The 27569-nt window shown below is 38.5% G+C and overlaps 1 protein-coding gene and 1 long non-coding RNA gene across 2 annotated transcripts in view; both read left to right on the top strand.

The window, feature by feature from the left end:
* Positions 1-27569, top strand: part of LOC307142248 — a 673051-nt gene that overhangs the window by 272309 nt on the left and 373173 nt on the right. The gene's annotated exons all lie outside the window — the stretch shown is intronic.
* The window catches only part of atrnl1a (attractin-like 1a), a 351306-nt gene that overhangs the window by 94014 nt on the left and 229723 nt on the right, over positions 1-27569 (top strand). The window contains exons 11-16 of the mRNA XM_079843147.1: positions 7326-7410; positions 7646-7857; positions 19574-19692; positions 19784-19900; positions 20040-20172; positions 25540-25727. Coding sequence (XP_079699273.1) covers positions 7326-7410; positions 7646-7857; positions 19574-19692; positions 19784-19900; positions 20040-20172; positions 25540-25727 — 854 coding nt within the window. The remainder of the gene's footprint in view (positions 1-7325; positions 7411-7645; positions 7858-19573; positions 19693-19783; positions 19901-20039; positions 20173-25539; positions 25728-27569) is intronic.

The raw sequence follows: 27569 nt of genomic DNA, 5'->3' as shown, positions 1-27569 counted from the left end.
TATGTGTTTTTATAGTATAATATGCAAAGTACAATTTTCTATAAGAAAAATAAAAATCTCTGATTCTGTTCATTTCTCTGACATTTAAGTTTGGATAGTTGTTAATACAGCGTTCCCACAGCTTGGTTAACTTCAAATTCAAGAACCTTTCAAGGACTTTCCAGGTCCAGCTTTGTTTATTTTTGTTATTTATTTTTTTGGCCATATGACAGTGGTCTGATATTCTTCTTCATATTTTTGTTTTGCATAAAACTGAAGAATATTTGGTACATCCTATACTGTATTCTAAAATGATCTGATATTAACTTTTGCATGGATTTTATTGAAAAGAGCTTAGGCTCATGTAACCAGTCTGTTTTTGCAATATTTCACGGTGTGTCTGTGAAACGCTGAGGTACCGTAGTAGTTTTGTGCGTGGCAACGTACAACACAAAGTACCTCACGCGGGAAACACTTAACGTAACACGTAAATGCAAGTAACAAACGTAAATCAAGCATAGGCCACGAAGTGGAGAGAATAATATGGAATATCTTCCAGAAAACTTCTTGCACAAAATAAATTCAAGCACTTTCAAGGACCTGTATGTATGTTTATTTTCAGTCATGTCGTTGTACACAGCCCTCTCTTTCTGCACAAGGGAAAGATGATCTTGTTGCTTCTTTACTGCTTCAGACTTTCAATCATCTGGGAGGTTTGCACTTCGTATCAGCTGCTCGTTATTGCTTTGGCGCTGCCAGCAGAGATCTGTGCGCGGCCAGGGTTGCCAGGTTTTCACAACAAAACCAGCACAATTGCTACTCAAAACTAGCCCAAAACAAGCCCAATCGCGTTTCAGGGGGGCTTCTCCGGTATAATTCGCATTCCCGGGGCTAAATATCACATAATTGGGGTCGCTTCAACCCGTGGACATGAAAAACAGCCTGTGGCAACAGTGTTGAAGTAGCCCAATCCCGCGGTAAAACCGCGGACTTGGCAACACTGAGCTACGCTTCCCTTGGAGGGCGGGGGCAATAACAAAGAAACAAACGCCCTACTCATGCTAGAATCTCCGAAAAACAAGCCGATTTCAACCTCAAAATGTAAGCTTTTAAATATACCAATGCTGCTATCTCAAACACGGAGAGGCTTCTTCGTGATCTCAACTAACAGATTCTGCAAAAAAGTGAAAATCACCAATTTTGAAAAATATTCTTTCTCATTTTGCTCAAAAGATGTGCTGCCGACTTGTGTCACTGGTTCCCGTGACGGGTCACATATGACACTGAAGATTGGAGTAATGGCTACTGAAAATTCAGCTTTGCCATCACAGGAATAAATTACATTCTAAAATGTATTAAAATGAAAATTATTTTAAATGGTAACAGTATATCACATATTACTGTTTTTTTTTATCAAACAAATGCAGCCATGGTGAACATAAGAGACTTCTTTCAAAAAGCATGAAACAAATCATATCAACCCCAAACTTCAAATGTAGTGTGTATTTATTTTAAATTTTTTTGTTATAGTGACAGGGTAAAATTGGGGTGAAATGGGAGATTTCTGATGTTATTTTGATATCAGTGACTCTAACTAATACAAGGTTCTGTGAAAGTATGTCCTATTAGTGTTTTTCTTCTCTTTTGCAGTCATCTTTTTTCACTATCACTAGACAGAACTGCACTGTTGTTGTGTTGGTGATATCTTGATGATGCAGTGCTATGCTTGAGCACATGTAATGTGTGGCGTTAATCTCTGCTGCTGTCATTAGTGGTTCTGTAGGGAGGCTGTGAGATGTTAGATGCGACAGTTGTTTCTCTGTCTGCGTCTCTCTTTCCTGTGAACTGAATATTGTTGAGAATCTCATGCTACAAAACATCCGTGCACAAGGGGTTGTTAACGGTGTATATACTTTGTGTTTTCTTGACACATCTGTCTGCATGTGTATATGCACGTTAATGTATTTACTAGCAGGAAAGCCTGTAGAATGTAAAGAGAGTCTTTGGTTTCCTCTCCCTGCTGATTAACTGACCATGAGCACGGCTAATTACTGTATTAAAGAGCGTGTAACGAGCCGAGAGTGTGTCCAATGTGGCAGCCTGGGAGAAACATATGCCACAGAGCTCATGTATCCTGGACAAACACGTACAGTTAAAAGCACATATAACGCTGTCAGTAAAAAGGTTTGGTTTACATAGTGTTTTGTACACTATAAATAAATAATCAGTTGTTTTAAATAGTACAAGTGAATCATTGAAACAGTGTTAATAAATGATTGTTACTTCTAGAGATTAAAGTGGGTGTAAAGGCCCTTTAACACCGGACACGTAAAGGAAAAGCAAATATTTCACGTGCGAATAGTTCGCGTCAAAACCATTCACATCAGCTGCGACGTGAATTTGCGGCGTCTGTGACGTTTCAGAGCTCCAACATTCCAAAACATTTGCGGCGACAGCTGAGAAAACATGGACACTTCATCATCCAGTGAAGACAAGCTTTTAATTTTCAAGACCGAAAAGAAGGTTTTGGGAGCACCCAGTCTTAAGAGAACAGACAGTCTGAAGGGGAGTATGCTAATCTTGTACAGGAGCTAAAACTTTATCATGGCCGGTTCCGCACTTGATTTCGAATGTCCGTGGGACAATTTGAGGAGCTCCTCCAGACAGTGGCACCGCATCTGACGAGACAAACCACAAATTTCAGGGAACCAATTGATCTGGAGCAGCTATGTTTTTCCAGTTGAGTCATCATGTAAACATATGTAAACATGTGCTACCGTCGTACTGACGGCAATCAACAAGTTTTAACATGAAAGGTTATGTTATCGTTGTCTGTAGCCTACAGCGACTTGCATGTACTCCCACAGTAGCTGTAACCTGTGAGAAATGCGATACCTGGCAAAGGTTAAAGGGGTACTTCAGTGCTAGGAAGATGAATGTGTATTTAAACTGGGTCATTTATGTAGTAGAAATGTGAAATTATTTTTGAATTTGGTGCCTTCTAGACTGAGAAAAGACAGAAAATGTATTTTTGTCTCATGTGGATGAAAGACAACAACTCCCAGAATGACTTGCTTCGCTACCCTACGAGGCCACTCCCTACACCGCCCCCACCGTCGTTTTGATCTTCATAATAATACAATAATTTCATTCAGTTAGAGAATAAACTCTACAATTAAAAACTGAACGTGTCTTTTCAATAAAGTGTGAGTGAGCCGAATGAAAGTCACGGGACAAACGCTTCAAAATTTCATTCATCACGAGAGCAAAGTAAGAGCTGAGCAGAGCTGAGGTAAGCGCGGCATTCATTCTCAGCACGTGTCCAGTCTGGCGCGTTTTCAGATTGCATATGGAAGCTAAACTTTCATAGGAATTAATTGAAAAGTTGAAACGCTCACTTTGCTTCGCACCGCTCCGTTGTTAATGCCCGATCCGAGCGGCCGTGCGCATTTACATTCTTTGAGTGAGAACTCTCCCCTATGGGCGGGTTAATAACATGCGGAACTAGCTCCTACTATGGGCTGTAGTTTTTAGCCTCTGGCCAAAAAATCCTCTGATGACGCAAAATGACGATATTTGCATCATCGGAGGCTTTTTTCCAGAAATAAAATGCATAATTCTCTCGTCTCAGGGGGATATGAGGGGGGAAAGTACCATAATTTGAATATACTACCGGGTTTCTACTGATACAAAGCTTAATGCTAAATGGCTGAAGTAACCCTTTAATGTTGATTGAATAGCTAGTGACACCTACTGGATATTTCGTCACCTTTGTTTCCTTGTATCTGATTGGTTGCAGCCACGAAAGTAAAAAAAATCTGCATCGAAGCTGAAAAAATAAACGTTTTTTCGCCGCAGCATATTCATGTTCACTGTGGAAGCACTCATCACACCAACAGCTGATAAAGAAATAAAACCATTGTGCAAATTATTCGCGCGTCAAAATCACGTCCAGTGTGAAAGGACCTTTAGATGATGGCAAAGGTAATTCAAAAGTTATCGTTCAAAAGTTTTTGAATTAAATTAATACCTTCATCTTGACGTTAAATTTATCTAAAGTGACAGTAAAGACATTTATAATGTTACAAAAGATTTAATTTCAAAGAACTGCTGTTCATTTGAACTTTCTATTTATCAAAAAATCCTGAAAAAGCATCACGGTTTCCACAAAACATATTAGCAGCACAACTTCAAATGTGATAACTTGATAATAAATATTTCTTGAACACCACCATATCACTATATTAGAATAATTTCTGAAGGACCATGTGACTGAAGACTGGAGTAATTAGACTGCTTTGCCATCACGGAAATAAATTACATTTTAAAATATTTTAAAATAGAACACAGCTATTTTAAACTGTAATAATACTTAACTATATTTTACTAATATTAAAAATGTTTAACTGTATATTTGATCAAATAAATTTAGAATATATGTAAAATGTATGTATGTATGTTTTTAAATTTGTAAAACAAATGTAAAAATAGAGAATATGAGCATTATCAATAGAATATCCAATATTGATAAATTAAAGCTGCAGCAGTGAGTTTTTAGAAAACGTTGACTTAGCCTGAAAATTTGAACTAGCACAACTCACAGGTCACTCCCCCTTGCTCTTTGCTGCGCTGCAGCCCTCTCTCCACAGCTCCTCCCCCATCACAACGGAGCCTGCCGTGAACACGCAGGCTTGTTAGCAAGCAGGGCCACCGATGACGGCGGATAAACAGTTATGGCACACTCACTGGTACGGACGAAACATCGACAATATAATTTACATTGACTATGGCCTGCCCATACTTTGACTACAAACTTGGCCCTCAAAACATTACGTATTTTGCAGTACATGTAATGTAACTATATGACGTTGCACTATTTCTATAAGTAATAAATAGCTAGTAAGATAATATAACGGTAACTAACGTTACAGTATGCAAGTAATTATTCTATCAATATGTAATGCTAAATAAGGTTTGCTAGTACATTATTTCAGCAACATGACAAGCCAATGAATTAGTAGGTTTCAATAGTTGCTTTGCACAGTGCGTGACATTTTATCTGTACAGGGAGTGCAGAATTATTAGGCACGTTGATTTTCTGATCATATTTTTTTTCCAGGCACATTTGACCAATTCCAAACCACAGTAATCCTAATAACTACTATTGATTTAGTATTTAATAATGTATAAGTGATATATAATTGTTCATGAAGGCTGGAAATGAAAATCACCTTATATTCAGGTGTGCAGAATTATTAGGCATGTTTTCTTTTACAGATAAATTGAGCCAAAAAAGAGATTTAACTCAGACTAAAAAGTCAAAAAGTATTAAATGCCCATGAGAAGGATGCAATAATAATGCAATACTAGACATTGCAGTTAAGGCATGACCATTGGACAGTGAAATGCTCGTTGGGTCAGCAGGATCTGACAAAAACAGGTGGTGAAGAAAAGACACCTGTTAACTGCAAAAGAATTAAGAATTAAGGTGAAGAAATAAGGGTGAAACCATCAGGAACCCTTTAGTCTCCAGCGCCACCATTTTCCAAAGCTGCAACCTACCTGCAGTCTCCAGAAGTGAAGGTGTCAGGATCTCAGAGACTTCAGTTAGGTAAAGAATCCTAAAAAAAAAAAAAATCTGGCAGTACGTTTTGGGAGTTCATTTTTAGTCCATCTCTGCAAAACGGACTTCAGGATGGACTAAAATGAACTCCCAAAACGTACTGCCAGATTCTGGAAGATGAATTCTTCAAACAGTGGTACTAGAGGATGTGGTGCTGGTCCTTCAAGAGTCACTCTCAACCTATCTGTCCATAAAGCCTATAAAAAAAACTTCTTCATGTATTTTACAACACTTCAGCTTGTGATTCTTATCTAGTGGGGGTCATTTTTTAGGATTCTTTACCTAACTGAAGTCTCTGAGATCCTGACACCTTCACTTCTGGAGACTCCAGGTAGGTTGCAGCTTTGGAAAATGGTGGCGCTGGAGACTAAAGGGTTCCTGATGGTTTCACCCTTAATTCTTCACCTTAATTCTTAATTCTTTTGCAGTTAACAGGTGTCTTTTCTTCACCACCTGTTTTTGTCAGATCCTGCTGACCCAACGAGCATTTCACTGTCCAATGGTCACGCCTTAACTGCAATGTCTAGTATTGCATTAGTATTGCATCCTTCTCATGGGCATTTAATACTTTTTGACTTTTTAGTCTGAGCTAAATCTCTTTTTTGGCTCAATTTATCTGTAAAAGAAAACATGCCTAATAATTCTGCACACCTGAATATAAGGTGATTTTCATTTCCAGCCTTCATGAACAATTATATATCACTTATACATTATTAAATACTAAATCAATAGTAGTTATTAGGATTACTGTGGTTTGGAATTGGTCAAATGTGCCTGGAAAAAAAATATGATCAGAAAATCAACGTGCCTAATAATTCTGCACTCCCTGTATGTTATGCGGCTAGAGTTTTGACACTGAGTCAATGGGCTCCGACGAGGAATTCACACCCACAGCGACTTCGAGGAGTCAACGGGCGGGGAGAAGAGGAAGCTGTGATACTTACTTGTCAAGCAGAAATGTGGCTAACTCTGCATCGGTTTTTAATCCTTTCAGGACACGTAGCCTAGCTCCCTCCACCTTGGAAAAGCCGCTCCGATATTTACCTTGTTTTATTTCGGGCTCGATCTAATTCTTTCTTTTTGTCTTTTTTATCATCGTCATCTGTCTCTTTCCCTTTACCCGTCTTTATTTTATGAGCAGGTGCCACTCGAGGTATCAGTTTGGATTGTTTGTCCGCCATAAGCAAAGCTGCGGCACACCGGTAATCTTGAATTTGAACGCCTGTACGCGCTCGCGCTGTGCATGAGAGGGGTATGATCAGCGAGCACACGAGCTTGATTGACACTGCTGAGACACTCCTCCTGGCTCTGATTGGTTGTTTCTTACCGGGAGCGGTGTATTTCTGCAAATGGCAATAGGACCACTGGGAGGAGCCAGAGGAGCTTGATTTTTTCACAGATTATCTGTGTCATATTCTACTGTCAGGACATAATGACAGGTTTAACAAATTTGTAAAAAATATATTTTTTACAAAAGTTACAAACTGCAGCTTTAAGTAACAATTTATTTATAATATCATCTATTAACCGGTTTGGTATGGATATATATTGTGCATCTCTAGAATAAAATATCAAATGACTAATAATCTTCTTATTAGTGTTTGGGTTGTGAGGTAATGTTTTATAATGGTATTATTATATACTTTGTGAATCTAATAGCATGTGATGCTATTTTTAACTATATTTATTTATTTTTAAACTTATTTGCATGTGTGCTTTGCAGCATGTGATGAGTGGACCATTCTTCCAAATCCCAGTCTTCATCGTGATGTCAACCGTTTTGGCCACACAGCAGTTGTCAGTAATGGGTAAGTTCTTGATGTGGACTCTTTCCATTCACTGATCCATCAGTATATAGCGCTCTTCCTGTACCCAGGTTCTTATTCTTTCCACTGAATTTCATTTAGTTTAACAACTCATCATGGGTCAGGAAAAAAAAAAAACTTGAATGTGTGGCCATATCCTCTCATTTCCTTTGGAAAATTGTTTTGGCAATGCAAACGGGTTGTAATACAAAAAGGGTCTGTTTTCTCTTCCTCTCAGCTCAATGTACATTTTTGGTGGTTTCTCTGGTGTGATTCTGAACGATGTGCTGGTGTATAAGCCTGCCAGCTGTGAGGCCTTCTTCAAGGTGGATCCTTGTCAAAGCGCTGGTCCTGGTGTTCGCTGTGTCTGGATTGATGAACGCTGTGGACCCTGGGACTCTAGCCACGCTAATGCCAGTGTGCCTGCCTCCTTCTGCCCTGCACGCACCAGTAAGAACCTATCATTTTAAAAGCTTATGTTTAAACACCGGCTGCACAGAATTACGTCTATGGTCAATTATGGGGGTATTGTGACCTGTTTTTGAGTTTTTTTTTCACCATACATTCACATTAAATACAGTTCTGATTTGAAGGAGTCAGTAAAAAGTGGGTCTCGCATCACCTTGAAGGGGTGTGTTTTGTGGCGATAACCACCTGACTACATTATTCCGCCTACAACAAGGATATTTGACAAAAATAAATGAATAAATGGGTATGAAATATTAATATGAGCATCACAACATGTTGTTTAAATAGTTTAGTAGTCACTATACAAAAATATTAGACCACAGAGTGCTGTGATTGACCAATCAAGTATTCCAACGGGCCATATAATAAGATAAATGAGGTACCAGAATATACTCTAATGTTGAAAAGTTTGGGGTCGGTAAGATTTTGTTTTTAAAGAAATTAATGTTTGTATTCAGCAAGGATGTTTTTAATGTTAGAAAATGGTTCTATTTTAAAAACAATGCTGTTCTTTTGAACTTTCTATTTAATAAAAAAAGTCCTTAAAAGGGATTCACAAAAATATTAACCATCACAACTGTTTTCAACATTTATAATATTAAGAAATGTTTCTTGAGTACCAAATCAGCATATTAGGATCATGTGACATTGAAGACTGGAGTAATGAATGCTGAAAATTTAGCTTTGCCGTCACAGAAATAAATGATATTTTAAAATATATTTAGATAGAAAACAGTTATTTTAAATTGTAATAACATTTCATAACATTACCTTTTTATTTTTTTTATATTTTTTAATAAAAAAAATGCTGCCTAAGAAGCTTCTTTCAAAAACATTTAAACATTTTACAGACTCCAAACTTTGAATAGTAGTTTAATTTATAAAATACAAGTGTTATAAATGTTTACACGTCATTTCATCTTGTGGGAATATCTATTTACCTGGTCGGCTATCCTACATAACCATCCCAGTGGGGTGAATTTCACTGTACATGTCATTCAATTGAGTTGGACCATTAGCTCTGTATGTCAAACAAACACCTGGAAAGTATTTTTCCTTATAATAAATCCTCTGTCAGGAGATTATTGTTAAGCCACATATAATCCTATTTACACTTGATACATTGGAAGGCTTATATGCAGAGCCACTCACATGTTTTGTGATTACCTTGATGGCGTGCAGCCTGTTTTCCACTGGGTAAATCCTGCCTGACTGTGAAAATGCCTGTTGATAATTGACTGAACAAAAGGTCAGTCGGCGCATAATAATCTCATAGCGATGTAATTATGATTGCAATGAAACTAATCTCCAGCGATTGTGGATACAGATGTTTTTTTCTGTAGGCAAAACTGGACCTGAGAGGATTACTGCAATTACCGCATGGAGTTTGGAGTTCTATCAGAGGTGTATTGGACTTTAATTAAGTAATGAAATGACACACAAGTTTCTGATGGATTATCCTGTATTGTGTGCATCTCAGAGACCTGTAATCGTGCAATTTATCATTGTGCGTAGGCACTATTTGGGTGGTTGCTTTCTGTATTTTCACAATAGTATCTGGACTTTTTACTATACACTATGTTCCTGATATTATGAATTGTGTGTGTATGTGTGTATATATAATATATACTACCATATTCCCTTTTTAAAAATTTTTCCTTAAAATTAAGTCCTATTCTGACTATTAACTATGATTTTTGCCTCAATAAACTTCCTAATTACTAGGGCTGGACCAGAATTTTCAAATATTCGTTTGGTGGGTTGGTATTCGATTTTCAATTTTGGGATTCGAATATTTGTTTTTTTCTTGCATAGAAAATGTATTAGCCTTTTTTACCCATTAGTGATGTGACGGTGAGAAAAACCTTCTCCGTTTCCCTCACCGTCTCATTACCATGCTTGTGCACTGTGCAGCCGTGAATGAATGACTGTGCGGCAGTGTGCATTTTAGTTTCGGTTTAGAATTTGCGCCAATTTGGGGGCGGGTTGCTTGAATGATGCGTTCATTAGCCTATTATTCTTAATGAAAAACACAACAACATAACAGTACAATGACAAACTCCCCTAAATAGGCGCGTTTACATTTCGCGTTGTTGAAATCAAATCTTCCGCAATCATTTTGTCATTCAGCTCCTTACTCTCGTGATGAATGACTCATGCTGCAGTTTGTGCTGCGACTATTGTTTGGCTCACGCTGCACATTCAGTTTTTAATTGTAATGAATCTGTTCTCTAACTGAACAAAATTTTTTACTACTATAAAATATCAAAATGACGGTGGGGGGCGGTGCCATGGTGGGCAAGTGATTTAACCCGTGTTATGCCTGAATACTAACACAGACTATCACAGAAAGCCTATTACCCATTATTATCAATCTAAATGAATCTACTGCAAAATATAGGAGCTTGTTACTGGGACGTAACAGACCTGTGTGTTCTGCCTTTATTAGAGAGAAGAATATGTTCAGCCCCCTCCCTACGAAGCTTCGAATATTCGGTGTAGATTACTACTGAAGCTTTAAAGCTCAAAAAATGGTATTCGGACCATCCCTACTAATTACTGCTTATTAATAGTTATTAAGGTAGTTGTTAAAGGGTAACTAAACCCTAATCCAACTTTTTTAAGTTAATGATCTGCAAGACTGTGGCTTTATTAATGCTGTTCATTGATTCGAGTAAATGTTTTGACATTAGGGTATAAAGTGTTTTAATTCTATAATACACACCTGCAAACTCAATTGGGTAATTTACGTGAATCGCGTAGAACCGGAGAGTTTTTTTTGGGTGGGGGGGGTAGGTTCGGTGCACGCGTGTAACGTTACCGAACGGTTTCCGAGTGCAATCCTTAACAGTTCACAGTCGGCTTGTTTTAAGCGTGGAACACACTTCAATCCCAGTTCCCACACGAACATATTAAGTATTCAGTCTATTTTATCACAAAATTCAAACGATAAATGCCGTTTTGACGCTCTTTGACCCGTGACTGGTCACTGATCACAGTTCAAGCGGCCACGCGATCATCTGTGAAGGCGATCGATCATCTCTTACTAAAGAATAAACATGAATGAACATCTGAAGGTATGCTGAGGATACATTACAACTCAATGTCATGTATATATGTGGTGTAATCGCTAAATCAGTGTTTTAAACGACGGAAAGGCGTCAGTATAACTGCTTGTAAACTAAACAATGTCATGCAACGTTAGCATCACATTAACCTCAGGCCCACAGAATTTAATTCACTAGAGAAATCAACTCTTTCACTAAATATATGCTCTATATTAGCCTATATATTCATTATATTCTACTTAACCTGTTAGTGATGTCTTGATTATTTCATGCATGTTAAATAAACCTGTCATGAAAATGACAGACACTGTGTATAAATTATTATATTTCAACAACGAATTGGAGAAAAAAACTATTTTATAATTAGATTTAGAAGTTAATGCAAAAACTGCCTTATGTGAAGTTTACATGTTTGCATACAATGTGTTATTTGAGTGTTGATTATTATACCTAAAAATAAATAGCAACTGAATTACAGCTAATAGTTTGGGCTCTGTTGTTAACCTTTAATATTAATGTGCAAGTAAGGGCTCCCTATATAATTTCCAGAAATCTCTTCAATAAACTTTTAGATATAATTTCATTCAAGGACAGACACTTTTTCTTCTTCTTCAGTAAACCACTGTTAAATAAAAAAAATAAATAAAAAGCAATTTTGTAAAACTGCTGTACCGAACTCGTACCGAACCGTGATTTCAAAACCGAGGTATGTACCGAACAGTTTTGTGTACCGTTACACCCCTACTGTCAGTCTTTCATTTTTTGTCATGCGTCACAACACTTCCTTGAGTTCAAGGCGTTTCCGTGTTTTAAATAAAAGCATTTTTAAAATATTAAATGTGTCATTCAAGTCACGCTCAGAAATGTGTCATTTGCATATTAAAATCACAACCCCCCCCGCGACACTGTCACCTTTTTTAATCTGAGAAGTTTGCAGATCTGTATAATATATAGTGTAAAACCGTCTAAGTGCTGCCCTCTTAAGGTTAAACGGTGGCTACTGCAGTTGAATTTTCCTATTGGACGTTGTAGGTCATCGTGACGTATGATGGTTCTTCCAACGGCTAACTATCCACGCCCCTGGCACGAGCAAACCACGCCCTCAGAAATGTTTTCCCCAATCACATGATGAGAACGGCTTCACTCCAGTATGAACTCTCATGTTACATGAAGTAGAAACATTTTGAATGAAACTTACTTGACACTTGCTTTAACATTGTAATGAAGAAAATACGGTTAAATAATGCAGTTGTCAGTACACATTAGGCTTTTCTTGCGATATTATTGCCGCCTGTCATGTGTACAGAAGATCATTTTCATACATGAGACGCACTTTCAAATGAACAACAATACTATTAGGCTATTAGGTTTGAACTTATTGGTCCTGTACTGCTTATTTATTCAGTTAATTTGAATGAAAATACATCGTATGTATCTTATCTATTTTTAGTGGCATTTAGTATAAGGATTTGACTGTTCATAGATTAGGTCAGTTCTCTTGCGCTGCTGCTTTACTAGCATCGCCGGCATCGGGAGTTAACGCAGTTTGAGCCAGCGGCTCGCATTGATAAGGCTCTGGTTTGTGTCTACAGACAAATCACCCTCCTCCACTTCAGGTGAAGGTGGGGGAGAATGACCGCTCTGTTGTAAAGCTACTGGCGTCACTCCAGTCATTCTCCATCTTTGCGACTCGCGAGTCAGACAGCTGTCAATCAATCCGTCACTGCGGGTCTCAGGTGCACGCCCTCTGCTCAGTCCCGCCCTCGGTTCATCCCCTCTGTCTCCGCTGGGCTCTGCCCACTTTTCTAGCATTTTTCAAATATTGCCAGTGAGTGGAATGAGCTGGGGTTTAGTTACCCTTTAAGTTTAGTTATTTAGGTAGGATTAAGGAATGTAGAATGGTCATGCAGAATAAGGCAATATGTGTTTATATACAGCCAATATCGTAGTAATATGAATGCTAATAAGCAACTAGTTAATATTGAGAATTGGACCCTAAAGTGTTACCAAAAATACAAAAGAACAGTGTTTATTTTAAATAATAGAAATCTTTTGTAACATTTATAAATGACATTACTGTCACTTTTGATCAATTTAATGTATCCTTTCTGAATAAAAGTATTTATTTCTTTAAAAAATTGAACTGACCCCAAACTCATTCACATCGAAATGAAAGTTTTTTTCCAGAGATCATAATTGTTAATCAGTGGGTTCAATTGGGAATGGTGACTGCCATAACTTGATTGCCCAGTAAGTGCTAAAAAAAGTATTTTATAAATAAAATAATTCAAGTTATAAATTATTAAATTAGTTGTAAATGATTGGCCTACATTATTTGCTCTAACATTCACACAAGAACTGTCATTCTGACTGTCTAACAACCTAAGCACATCAGAGATATTTAAATACACACATACTCTTCTGAGGTGTAAAACCTTGTTTTATGCAAATTAATTATAATTGATGAAAAATTATGTGTATGTGCTGCGCACTTGCATAAATGTATATAGAACTGCAAAGGCCGTGGCCAGATTTTTGCTTAAAGGGGCGGTAACAGTTTCAGCCAATCTCATGTTAATCTTGAGTACCTATAGAGTAGTATTGCATCCTTCATATCTCAGAAGAGTCTTTAGTTTTATCATATTTATAAGACATATGCTGTACCGATTCTTTCCGAAAACAGCCAAACTCGTGGAGGAGTGCAGTGGGCGGAGCTTAACCCTTTCATGCATGAATTATGGAAAACATTATCTAGATTTTTTAAAGATTCTTTTTATTACTTTCAGGGCTTAAAGTATTCCGGCACCGTGCCGGATCTCCGGCATTTGGCTGCGGTGAAAAATTCTATAAATAAAAAACTGTGTTGATATCGTTTGAGTTCATGAGTTCGCCTACCAATGGTTTGAGAGTAACATGCAGAGTCATCTGGCATTGGTGTTGATGTCGTTGACGAGCACACACTTCCAGCCAATCAGCGATCAACAGGCAGACACGGTCATTCATAACTGAAGGGTTTTTAGCGCGATATCTTGTAGCTGTATATTCAAGTGATCGCAATTCTAAAGTGACATAAATATACAGTTGTATCTGCATAAAGAAGTTGTATCTGTATTAGAGTAAAGAGTGGGAGAGTGATCCAGCGTGGATTACACCTCTTTATAAACATAACCAACTCTGAGAGCACAGTTGAATGGCTTTAATTGAATAACGAATAAGTGACTATGACTCCTGTCCATCATCGTGTGCACACTGACCAGGACATATGCAAGTTTTAAACCGTAGACTGCTGAAAGAGGTTTGAATCAACGATTATTCAGTTTTGACTGATCAATGCATGACGCATTTTGGCAGTGGTGTGTGAATTAACGTGTGTGAAACAGTGGCTTAGCCATAATTTTATTTTTGAAGGGTCCCATCTAAAAAATAGGGGGCCGCTATATATTATATAGGTTATATATATATAATTCAATAATTTAGCCTACTTCATTTTGTTATCACGGGAAATGATGCGCTCGAAATGTGAATCATTGTCTGTCCATCATTTTGCGTGACCATAAAGAAAAATGCCACGCCAATATTGAAAATGTTTGAATCTTAAACCATGAGGGCAGGCCAGTGGATATCATATCGCAATGTGCAAACTTTGCGCGAGAGTTATGCCGGTGAGGGTCTTAAACGGCAGTCAATTATTCAAAGTGAAAGTAAAAAAAAATAACCATTTATCTGACGCTGCATTACGGGCGCATATTCTATTAGAGATGACGAGAGGTTAATCAAATTTATTTTTTAATATTTCACTAGTGGCCTTTTGTGGAAAAAAAAAATCTATTTTCGTGAATCAAAGCAATTAATGTTTAAAATATCTGACTGAACTTCAAACTTCCAGCGGTGTCTGTGAAAAAGGGATGTGTGCTTGACAAGCTCACTCCTCTGTTTGCCGCTGTGCACTCAATCCATTATTTTATTTTAAGCAATCAGTAACCTGGGGGGCCGGACATGTAAATGAAGGGGCCTCGTGGCTATGTCCCTGGTGTGAAATGCCTGCAAATTACATTGTTTTTTCCGATCTCTTATATTTGTACTTTTTGCACATAAATTGGCTTATTCTTACTGTTGACATTGAAAATTATGTTTTTCTGAGGGTTTAGTTTATTAATTTCTTGATTGCCATTTTGACAGTTTCCACCTGGGCATTTTAGTCATATTTGCTAATACTCTTTAATATATTTGCCTTGTTTTGATCCAATTTCCTAAGATTTTTTTGTTTGTTTGTCATCTACATTTTTTGGCATTTACATTTTTCTTCCCCCGAACCCCCGTAGAGGGACAGATGTCCACCCAACATAGCTTTACAAAATCCTGTAGGAAAAACTGATCATTATCATTATGAACTTTACTCCAGTCTAGTACAACAATGTTCCTCAAAGTCAGTAAAGTTGATAAAGCCAAATTAAAATGTCATTGAACAAACTAGATTTTTGGCTAAGCCCCGAATCTTTAAAATGTCTGGCTCCGCCCCTGGCAGATACATTATTATACTGTTGTTTTTTCTTTTGTTTGCCAAATAACGCAATTGTCCACTGATCCAGCCCCCAACCCCACTGAAAAAAAAAGTTCAGGCGCAGGATTTTTTTTTGCTTTAACCCCTGTACTTTAATATGATGCTAAAATTTAAATCCATTAAAATTTTTACAAAATTCAGTTTTATTTAAAAATTATTTAACTGTCCACGTATGTGGACACCATGCAACAAAGGCGTAAAATGGGACAAAAAAACACAGATGACAATATGGAATATTGTGCTTTTATTATGTCATTTTATGCTATGCATAACAGCTCAGATAATTAAAACATTAATATTACAATATAACAACGATAAAACACAAAGTGTAGGAACTATTATGCTAGTTACATATAAGTGGAAACCTAATAGCAATATGGGCTTGGCTTTGCTGGCACAAACTCCTCATCAGTGCGGTCACTGTCACACACACTGTCCTCTGGGATATTCTCTGTTATTCTGAACTGAGTGCTTGACCTGTGCTGTCCCTGTTTGGTAGACAAAATGCAAATTTGTCTCGGTATGTTTGTGTAAAGTTGCCATTTAATGCCGTAATATGTCATTTTTAATGGTTATTTATGTTGATATATTTGTTAAATGTCTGTTTTATTACAATATAAGACAATTCAAAACATATTTGCAAAAACAGAACATATATACTAGCAGGGTACAGAAATCAGACTTTATGCAATCTGACTCCACTGTTGCATGACGTCCACATACGTGGACAGTTCGTTTTTGGTGTATAAAAACGACATTTTACTCTAAATTTTAGTTTTTAAAATAATAACATATTTATCATACTTTACTGTACATACTCATTTTTTTTTTTTTTAGCTCAATTGACCTCCTTATGTAAAAGTTTTTCACAGATATGCCTGGGGCATTTGGCACATGGCTATCGCTGTCAGCCATCTTGGATTAATGATGTCATCAAGCAATGAATATTTGGGATACAAGACAGTAGCCACTGTTAAAATATTGCTGTCAATCTACTGATACTGCCCTCAAGGGGTTTGGAGAGAATTACCAAGATAAATGAACCCTAAATGGAGTTAAATTAACTGTCCCCAAATGTGGACATCATGCATGAAAGGGTTTTAAGAGAGCACACGCACACACACATGCACAATACATTCTTGGCAATATCCCTCCCTGGATAACTTTTGTGTTATTTACAGTATATGCACTTACGTGCCGATTGCCAAAAAACAGACATTTGATGCAGTTTCACTCACCGGTTTTGACTCGTGACGGGGAACAAACAAACACACTTGCAGAACTCGTTGCTGCTCCGGATAAACAAACTGCATCCACTGTTTAACTCTGGGTTATTTGGGAAGCTGAACAAGGTTATCTTTCCCTCACAACCAAAACTTTCCGAAACTTATTTGAAACCGGAAGGAGTGTATTTGGCACAGAAATACTCTGTAATATGTCCAACTCATATTTAAATATTTTGTCCATGTTTAGCATTAGAATCCAACTCTTTAACAGTGTAAATAAGTCAGAATGCAAGAAATAGCATTAGACCCCTCCTTAATAATAAATTACATTTTCAGTTTGTTTCTCAAAAAACCCATGTATACTTTCAGAACACTTGGAATATATGGCACGAGTTGCATGGGATTATTTTATGAAACGCTTGCATCCTCTTTTTAAAGGTCCCATGGCATTTTATGAGGTTTTTTAACATTAATTTGAGTTCCCCTAGCCTGTATATGGTCCCCAAGTGGCTATAAATTTCGATAGGTGTAAACCGAGTTCTGGGTGTCTTGCTCTGCCTTTGAGAAAATGAAAGCTCAGACGAGCCGATCTGGAATCTTCCCTGTATGTCGCTCTCTGGCGAGAGCGGCGCGGTGTGTCTTGGACGATTTGGGCGTCGAGGAGAGTTGGGATCAGGTCAACTTTATGGTAATGAGCTACGACGCGCTTCGGCGTCAGCCGGCGGCAACCAATGGGAATGTAGAAGTGCTCCGCTTGAGATGATTCTAGAGAACGCAGCGCTGTAAACTTTGGTTCCGACCACATTAGTTCCCAAGCAAAATAGAGAGAGGTTGATCACTGCTGGTGCGGCGGGTTTGATAAGAAGATGCGCAACATTATTTATACACCACACAAATGGCTTTTAATTGGTTTATTTCGTTAGCAAACATGTAACTATATTTGTTAAGTTCTTTTCATCAATCTGCTTTTTTTAACTTTCACATTTAAATGATTTCATGAGGTTATATTATACGGTTATACCCTACTTGTGGTCAGTCAGCACAAACGCCGATCAACATGATTGTTTGCTTTGCAGCCCCTTTAAATGCTGTTTCAAAAAAGACCAAGCATTCGATCTACGTCAGAGCGGCAGCGCGTCCACGAATCTTCTACAGCGTCGATGGCAGGGCGGCCAGAGCGAAGTTTGACGCTCTCGCCGGCGGCGGTGTGAACGCACAGTAAGCGTAATGCATCAGTGAACCAAGCCAGTGACTAAAACGATAAACTTCACATGGTTTCTGTTAGTAGCATGAAACAAATCTGTTATTTAAATGATTACAAAGAGCGATCAAAGAAAACTCTCTTTATAATGTTCGGAGCTGTCAATCACACGTTGCGAGTATATCGGCACACTTGTCCAAATTGCCGTTATAATGAATGATGCTGTTATCCTACACAACAAAGCTCTTACTGTATTCATGTCGATGTCGTGTTTGCTGTTAGTTGTGGTCAAAGCATTTTGTGAGAGAAATAGCACTGCAATGACGAGATAACTGCATTCATGCGATCAACAGACTGCCTGTGTACTCAATGCTCAAGCCTTTCATGTGATGGGAAAAGATTGAAAAATAATGCTATAATCAACACTTTCACGATTCGTTCATTCGTTCAAGTAAAAGTATTTGAGAGGGTTCCACATGTTACAACGTTTGTAGAATAAGGAGGAAGAAGACAGTCGGCGTGACTGGGACTCATGTTTATTCAGAACTCTCAGATACAAACAAAATAAACTTGCGCTCTCAACAACTCAGTACAATAAAACTTTCTCAGTTATCTTGTGTGCCCAGTCCGTCTCTCTCTGGACTGGCAGTGCTTGCAGAGTCAGGCTGTGCCTTGCTAAACCACGCCACATAATCTAATACTCATTTCAAATGCAAAGATGTCAGCCAATCACAACAGTGGGCGTTTTCACTGAAGTTTCACATCAGACACGCCCCTTGAAACAGAGCATTCAAGCCAGAGGGCTAAATATCAGTATAGAAAAAATGCTTTTTATTTCTAAATTATGAAATGTTTTGATGTAAAAACCATACTAACAATATAAGTACACCTCAGGAAACATTATAAAATAAAATAAAAAATCCATGCCATGGGACCTTTAAAATAATTAAAAAAAAAACCTTGATGAAAGTCACTATTCTCTGGCATTAAATGGATACAGCCTTTTTGTGTTTAGAGGGGGGGAAAGATAATAAGTGTTTAAAACAATATCATTTCGAGGAAATAATTACTGAATTTCCGGGGTTTTTGTTGTTGTTGTGTGAACTGTCCTAGAGACAGTCACAGAAAAGTAAGGCGTGAAGGGGTAAATAAACTCGAGTTTTGTTTTTATATTTACTTTCTCCTATCCTTCTAGTTTATTTTTGTCCTGGATTTTCTTGAAACTGTTCCAGACAAAATCCAGTTCCTGTGTGACCTCTCTTTCCCAGAAATAATGATAAAACAAAACAAAAAACAGCAAACATCCTCCCAAAAAGTAAATAACAGGAACAACAGAATCAACATTCATGTCTGAAATAAACTAATTCACAGTCAGGACAAACATTTCTTCTCTGTCCTTGGCTCTTCCCCTCGATATTCCGGTTTTAATTTTGCTGTGCCCTGTCCATGTCCACCTCCGCTGTTGAACTTTAGCCCTTGCCCATGTGTCATTGCACACACTCATTTTTCACCACAGTTGTGAAGTGTTTCACCTTGAGAGCTCTGAGTCAGACCCTTGTTACCTCTAACCTCCAATTTTTGTTTTATGCTAGTAAGTAGATATTTTCCTTGTTTCTGATGATTCTTGTTTTTATAACCACAGATGCAGCTGATAAGCAGTGTCAGCAGTTTTCTGACTGTGCTTCCTGTACGGCCAACACCAATGACTGCCAGTGGTGCGAAGACAAGAAATGCATCTCTTCATCAAGCAACTGCACTGTGGTATGTCAAACAGGCATTACTATTAAATAGATTTAAAAGCTTTTATTACAATTAAAAATTACATTTCCCTTTGCTGTCATTTTTTTGTCAGCTTACGATTGAGCTTGCCCGCCACCCTCGAGGTCCCCTGTACCTCAACCCTCCCCCTGCCATGCTATCTGACCACCAGCTCTCTATTTGGAGACCCGGTATGCGCAAAACCGGCCAGGTATGCAGTAAAATAGCTATTGACAAGATTGTTTGTATTAAAAAATACAACACAATGTTGTACAAAACTTGCTAGTCACATTGAAAATATGTAACCAGAGTGTTTGACAGAAAGCTATTTCCATCCTCTTGTTTTCCAGTCTGTGAAGAACTATACTAAATGCAGTGTTCAAGGTGAGCAGGTTTGTATCAAACTGGCGAACTGCAGGAGTTGCTCGCTTAACATCAACTGTCAGTGGGAACCACAACAGCAGGAATGTCATGCTCTGCCTGGTGAGCTCAAGGATAGATAGATGGATGGATGGGTGGATAGACAGACTGAGAGAACAAATTCATGTCCAGAGATTAAAGTAGATATTTCAACCCTGCTCCTGGAAGACCCACTGTCCTGCAAAATTTATTTCCAACCAGCTTCAACACTTGTTTTGGTGTGTTTGATTAGGCTTGCTGCCAAACTCTGCAGGGGCAGGAGTTGAGTCCCAAGGAGCAGGGTTGAGACCTCTGGTCTAGGGTATAGGTGCAACATCTAACATGATATTATTTGAGTGTGTTTGGTTGGCAGAAAGAAAAGATAAAAGGACAAATATGATGCAGAGAATGTATTGCATACAATGGAGAGAAGAATGATACAAAATTTAAAGTATAAAGAATAATGCAAATATATACAATATTTACAATGGTAGGATGAAACCAAATCTGATAGAGAATCAAAAGATGAAATAAAAGATCTTCAGTGTAGTTAACCCTAACTAAACTACATTACCTAGGCAAATACAAAAACTACACAGGGTGTCACTCACTCTAACCTAGTGTTCTTGATACAGCTCAAAAACTCTTTGAACTGTAAAAGGTTATCATTTATGGCATTGTCAGTGCCCACATATATGAAAAAAGATTTGCCCTGATTTACAGTACTATTCTAAATTTCAGTAAAACATTATTTGACTGATTGATCAAAAGTGACAGTAAAGACATTTATAATGAGACAAAATATTTCTGTTTCAAGTAATTGCTGTTCTTTTGAAATTTTTGTTTATCAAAGTTCCCTGAAAAAGCGTATCATGGTTTCTACAAAAATATTAAGCAGTACAGCCATTTTCAACTTTTATAATTATATGAAATGTTTCTTTGGCATCATGTGACACTGAAGACTGGAGTAATTACTGCTGAAAATTCAGCTTTACTATCACAAATAAGTTACATTTTTAAATGTATTACAATAGAAAAGTTTAAATTTCTAATAATTTTTCACAATATAACTGTTTTATTAAAGTTTTGATGCACATAATTTGAAGCATAAGAGAGTTCTCTCAAGAACAGACTTTTTTCTACTGACCCCAAACTTTTGAACAGTAAAAATCCCCCAAATCTTCAGACTTACGTAACCGAGACGTTCCCTTTCATAGGTTCTCTTGACACTGAGAGACCGTTGCTATGGGAACGAAATACCATAATGCCTTCTACATATCTGAGATTAGCTGGGAGACCATGGAAAGCGTCCGCTCAAGCAGATAACCTGGGAGCCAGGATTCGTCTTCACGTATTTAACCAAGGTGTTAAGAGAGGACCAGCCTGCCGCAACACAAATTTCCTCCAAAATAATAACCTCTTTAAAAAGAGCCTTATGACGACGACATTGCTCTAGTTGAATGAGCATGAAACCGAGAGGCAAAGTGAAGCCACGAGCTTCATAGACCAAAGAATAGCCTCAATCACTCAATGAGACATGCCAATCACGCAAATAATTGTTCCAATCTATGCCACTGGGATGTACGGTTGACATAGATCTTCAACGCCTGCACCGGGCAAGACCAAGGGGTCGTACGCCCCCAATCTATGCTCCAGGAGAGGAAAAATCCTCCAAGACCACTGGCTGGGAATGTAAGGGCGTCGAAGCGACCTTGGGAACATAACCTGGCCTTGGTCCCAACAAGACTTTAACCAGCCCTTAACCAAGACTCTATGAAGCTCCCTCCATCTGTATATGCTCTGCAGATATAGCTGCCACATAGACCTACAGAATGGTTGGAGCCGTCCCTGCCGAAAAACAACTTTGTAAGAACTCCAGTATTGAACCAATCGAGCAATGAGCTGGATCTAGATTACATTGTCTACACAGGAGGTAAACGACTTCCACTTAAAGGCATAAGACGCCTCGTGGAGTATCTGTAATCTGTTTTAGCCGAGAGACCAGAACACCTTAACGCGCCCCGCTCAGGGCCCACACCCACAACTTCCAAAAAAGTCTAGACAGGAGTGCCAGATCATACACTGGGCTTGAGTCAGCAGGTCTGAATTGAGGGGAACCTCCCATGGAGGGCCAGCTAACAGACTGACCAGGTCTGAAAACCAATGTGAGAGGGCCAGTGAGGGGTGACACGACAAAACGTGACACCCCTTCAGATGGGGGTAAGAACCGTTTGAGCGCCAGAACACTGCTAGCAACTCCAAACGATGTATGTGCCAACCACGATGCACTTCGCTCATACACCAAAGGTCAGGCGTCCCTGATAAACTCCCCCTGTAAAGGATGTGTCCATTGTGATTGTCCTGCGACGACAACATGCCCCTAACTGAACTCCTCCGCGGAGCAGCGGGAGCTTCGTCCATGGATGCAGAGCATGAAGCCTCTGCTTGTAACCAGGGCTTTGCAAAAAGGTTGGCAATGGGACGAGATCCCCTGACTCTTGGCCCATCATTAGAATGGTCTCATGTGGAGCAGGCCTGACTGAACTACAGGGGACGCTGTTGCCATAAGGACCATCAGTCTGTGGCAAAGACCAACGTGGACTAAGCGACCTGCCTTGAAATGACTCAGACAGTCTTTAGTGACTCAACGCGTTCAGGAGACTATCGTGCCCGCATCACGCCAGAATCCAGATCCACACCCAGGGAGTTGAATACTGGCTTGGCAGCAAAACACTCTTCTGATGGTTTATGCATAAACCTAGGCTCCTCAAATGGCAGAAAACTCCGTCTCGATGAACTACTGCCAATTCCTGGAATTGAGCTATTATCAACCAATCGTCCAGGTAGTTCAAAATCCGGATGCCCTGGAGCCGCAATGGGACCAGAGCAGCATCCATATCATTCGTGAAAGTCTGAAGAGCTAAGGCCAGTCCGGATGGAAGGACTTTACCTTCGAAAGCAAACCTGAGGAACTTCCTGTGTCTCTTGATGATCTGGATGTGGAAATACGCATCCTTTAGATCAGTGGTGTCCAACCCTGCTCCTGGAGAGCTACCGTCCAGCAGATTTCAGTTCCAACCCTGCTCCAACACACCTGTCTGTAATTATCTATCACCCTGAACACCATGATTAGCTGGTTCAGGTGTGTTTGATTGAGGTTGGAGCTAAAATCTGCAGGGTGGTAGCTCTCCAGGACCAGGGTTGGACACCCCTGCTTTAGATCGATGATCACAAACCAAACCCGGTTCGAATCTGAGACGGAATAGACTTCAATGTCAGCATTTAGAAATTTCTCACTCTGGGTGCAAGATTTAAGCTACGCAAGTCCAGAATCGGACGTAATCCAGCACAATTTTTGGGCACCACAAAATAACAGCTGTAGAAGCCTGCCTCTGCCTGAGAGGGGGGTATCTCTTCTATAGTCCCTTTCTTTAAGAGACACAATTTTCAGTCTCACAGCCGGGGCCTCCCAAGGACGCACCGTCATGGGAAGAGCACCGCTGGAAAGAAATGGGCCTTGCGGAATTAGATGGTGTAGTCGTGGCATATAGTACGTAACACCATTTGCAAGACTTCAGGCAGGCATTCCCACGCGGCCCAGTGTTCTGCTAGAAGTATTAACCACTCTGTTTTCGGCACCTGGTATACTGTGGGCGCCAATACATTTCCTAACCACAGAAAAACCTCTGGTGTCTGTGGAAAAAGGAAGCACATGTGGAGCTAAGGAGCTTTCTGTCATAAGGGGGTCTACCTGTATAGAGCCCCGAGGCACAAGTGTGGCGGAGACCTCTAATACAGGAGACTGTTCGACTGCCTGGCCGGGCTGACCCCCCAGCATTGGCCACGCAACGTGACCCTAGGGCTTTTGCCTGATTTGGAAGGCAGCAGGGGGCGTGGCTTCCACGATGAAGTCGAAGTAGGCACGAGATGGGCCACGAAAGTCCCTTCAACAGCCGGCATCATAGCATAACTTGATCCGCCATTTTAGAAACAGTGGCAAAATCCGCGCCGGAAATGGCTGCTTCCAAGACTTCGAAACCTCGTGGTGGAGGTCTTGGAAGAAGAAATAAATGGAGCAGAGCAATTAATGGAGCAGAGGTAAGGGGCACCATAACCGAGGTTGTACATTCAGGGTTTGAGCTGGTCATTCTCTCTCAGTCTTTCTGTGTCCGATATCTGGATCTTCTCAAGGACATGAGCTAGAAAGAAACTCACTGCTCAGCTGTCATATTTCTGACTGATAGCTCAATTTGAAAGCGTACATATACACACACAGACGACTTTATCTGCAAAGGACATCAACTCTGTAGTGAAGACATGAGTATATCCAACCATGGAAAATGGAGACCTTTGGAGCTGGAATGTACATGACACATGAGTTCTGACCTCGACCAGAAGTTCAATTGCAAGTGCAGCAATTATTCAAGTTTGCTGAGCTAATTATCCATTTATGGCTGAGCAGCTTGTCAAAGAACCCAGAGATTATTGTTCTTTTTCTCTTTTCTGCGTTCTGTTGTTTCTCTCTTCATTATATGACTGCCTTTATCTTAGACTATAATCAGCCACATTTGACAAAATGTACCCTTGAAACGAAAGGGAAGATGGTTATTTTACACTATTTTTAGTACTGTGTGGTTTCATAATTGACTATGACTATGTGCATTTCCTTTTGTTTTGCTTTTCAGGGTTTGTCTGAGTGTGGGTGTTTGTGGTTAACCATCGTAATGGTTAATTATTCTTGTGCTGCTCACTGTAATAAGTTCAAAACCCAAGGGTAGCATGACTCTTAATTTCATAATGTAGTTTAATTTACACTTCTGTTCAAAAGTTTGGTGTCGATAAGATTTAAAAAAAAAAGTTTTTGAAAAGTTTATGCTCACCAAGGATATTCTTATTTGATTGAAAATTCAGTAAAACAGTAATATTGTGAAATATTACAATTCAAATGAAATGTTTTCTATTTTAATATATTCGAAAATATAATTTATTCCTGTGATGACAAAGCTGAATTTTCAGCATCATTACTCCAGTCTTCAGTCACATGGACCTTAAAAAATATTCTAATATGCTGATTTGCTGCTCAAGAAACATTTCTTATTATTATCATCAATGTAAAAAATATTTGTGCTGCTTAATAGTTTTGTGGAAACTGATACATTTCATGATTCTTTGAAGAATGGAAAGTTCAAAAGAACAGCATTTAAAAACAGAAATCTTTTGCAACATTATGAATGTCTTTACTGTCACTTTTGAGAATTTGAGTTGTCTTTGCTGAATAAAAGTACTAAAATCTTTAAAGAAACTTGTTTTTCGCAGTATAATACACAGAAAGCTCCTTTTATCAATATCGTGATCAGAATTATTTGTTTGCTTTTTAAGAGGTCTTGTGTGAGTGAGGCCTAGTTTGGACAGAAGCCTGGTTTTATCCTGGATTTTTCTGCTTTTTTACAGCACACTTGTGTGGAGACGGCTGGAGTCAGGTTGGAGATGCATGTCTGAGGCTGAATGTTAGTAAGGAGAGTTATGATAATGCCCAGCACTACTGTAAGAACCTGGATGGCAACATTGCCTCTCTAACCTCAGCCAGGCAGGTAGACTTTATACTGGATGAGCTGCAGAAGTATCAGCTGCAGGGGAGGGTGAGTCAAGCATAATCACTGGCCTTTGTGTGGGAAAAAAGTTTTTCTAGATCTGCTGCATACTGATTACCATTCTTCAAAATAAATAAACAGTGAAATGCAAACTCACAATATTACGCAAACATGCAATAATTAAAAAAAGCTATATTACACAAATGTGAGGCTTATTCATTTCAATTCTTTATATTTTCCAAAATAGAACTTTTTTGTTGTTATTAAAAACAACCAAGCAAGCCCAGCCCATGTGAGAAAAAAGTAACACAAAAGTAATGTAACACATTATTTTCCATAAAAAGTAACTAAATAATGCATTCACTTCTTAGAGAGTATTGCACTATTGTAACAAATTGCTTTTAAAAGTAAAACTTTCCCAACACTGCTGATTATGTATTTCATCACCATATAAAAAATTCAGTAGTCATTGCCAATACCAGTGGATTTTTTCATGATACTAGATACCAGATTTGATACAACAGCAATTTTTGTAGCAACTAATATGCTATTGATATCATTTATTTACTTATTACAGTTAAATATTTATTTGTTATTATTAATATAAAAATTAACAAAAAAATAAATAAAACAGTGGCTTAGTTCTCAATTAAGTAAAAGGTTTTTCCAAAAGAAATTCAGTCATAAATAAATTATTACAGTAAATAAATAAAGGTATATTAAGTAAAGGTATATTATATAAAGTATATTAAGTAATACTAGATTATATTTTATATTTATATATTGAAATACCTGTACTTTTAGCTTTCCCAAAGGCCCTTTCACACCAAATGCGATGTGAAAAAGCAAAGGAATAATGCTGACAGTGAGCTTTTTTTTTTTTTTTTTGACTGAAACTCGCACTTCTGTCTGGGCTCCTGATTTGTTTACTTAAATTAAATCTTGATTGTAAGTATATTTGCCTTGCACTGCTCTGAATCCCATTTTAAAGTGATTCTTTAAACACCCTCAAATGTTGTGACGGATATTTCTGTCTGAGTAAACAAACATTCGAATTTACAATTTACTTGGCAAGTCTCTGTGTCAAGTCCAGATGTAATGCTAGATGTTTCAGTGTGCAAGTTTGTTTCTAAATGTCAGTAAAGCTTAAAATTCAAGTTTACATGTCAAAAAACCTTACTCATGCCTTCAATAAAAAGCTATTCTGCACAAAATCTGTGGAGTCCCCCTGGTTCTGTGGTGTAAATATTTGTCATGTGTTAATTAAAAGGAAAGGAGTGACTCTCTTCGTAATCCGCTCCCTCGCTGATTGCGGCGTGAGCCTCAGTGTTTAAGCGGCTTTTGTCCTTTGAAGATTAACACAGTTTTCTAAAGGACCCACCTTTGATGTGAAAGATTCACATGCAACGGTTTCTCAGTTGCCACTATTTTTTCTCTTTGCTGTCACTCAGACAGTCACACTCACTCCCTGTGGCTGCACAAACTCGCAGGAGATCTTAAACCTTTTAAACCTTTTAATCAAAGCACGCAAGACCTTTTCATACATGGAAGTTGTTAATTTGAATGGAGGGGTTGGGGTATGTCAAATTTAGTTTGTTTTGCCTTGAATTGATAATTAAACCATGCATTGGCCTTTTGCCTTTCCCTAAAGAAGAGAGAAAGAGCAAGAGAAAGAAAAAAGTGTATTTATAAGACTATAGCACGTGTTAAACAGAGTAGACAGGCTTATTAGCCATCAAAACGTCAAGGTGCTCTGAATGAATGTCCAGCTGGAAGTCTGTAATGAGGCAAAATCAAGTTCAAATCGAGTTCAAATAGAGGTTTATGAAGATGAACGCTTTTTTATTTCACTGAATTTACCGCATCTGCAAATATGTCAGTCTGTTTATC

The sequence above is a fragment of the Gobio gobio genome (genome assembly GCF_949357685.1).
Source record: "Gobio gobio genome assembly, chromosome: 18".
Classification (NCBI taxonomy): Eukaryota; Metazoa; Chordata; class Actinopteri; order Cypriniformes; family Gobionidae; genus Gobio; species Gobio gobio.
This window is presented reverse-complemented; position numbering and strand designations above follow the sequence as displayed.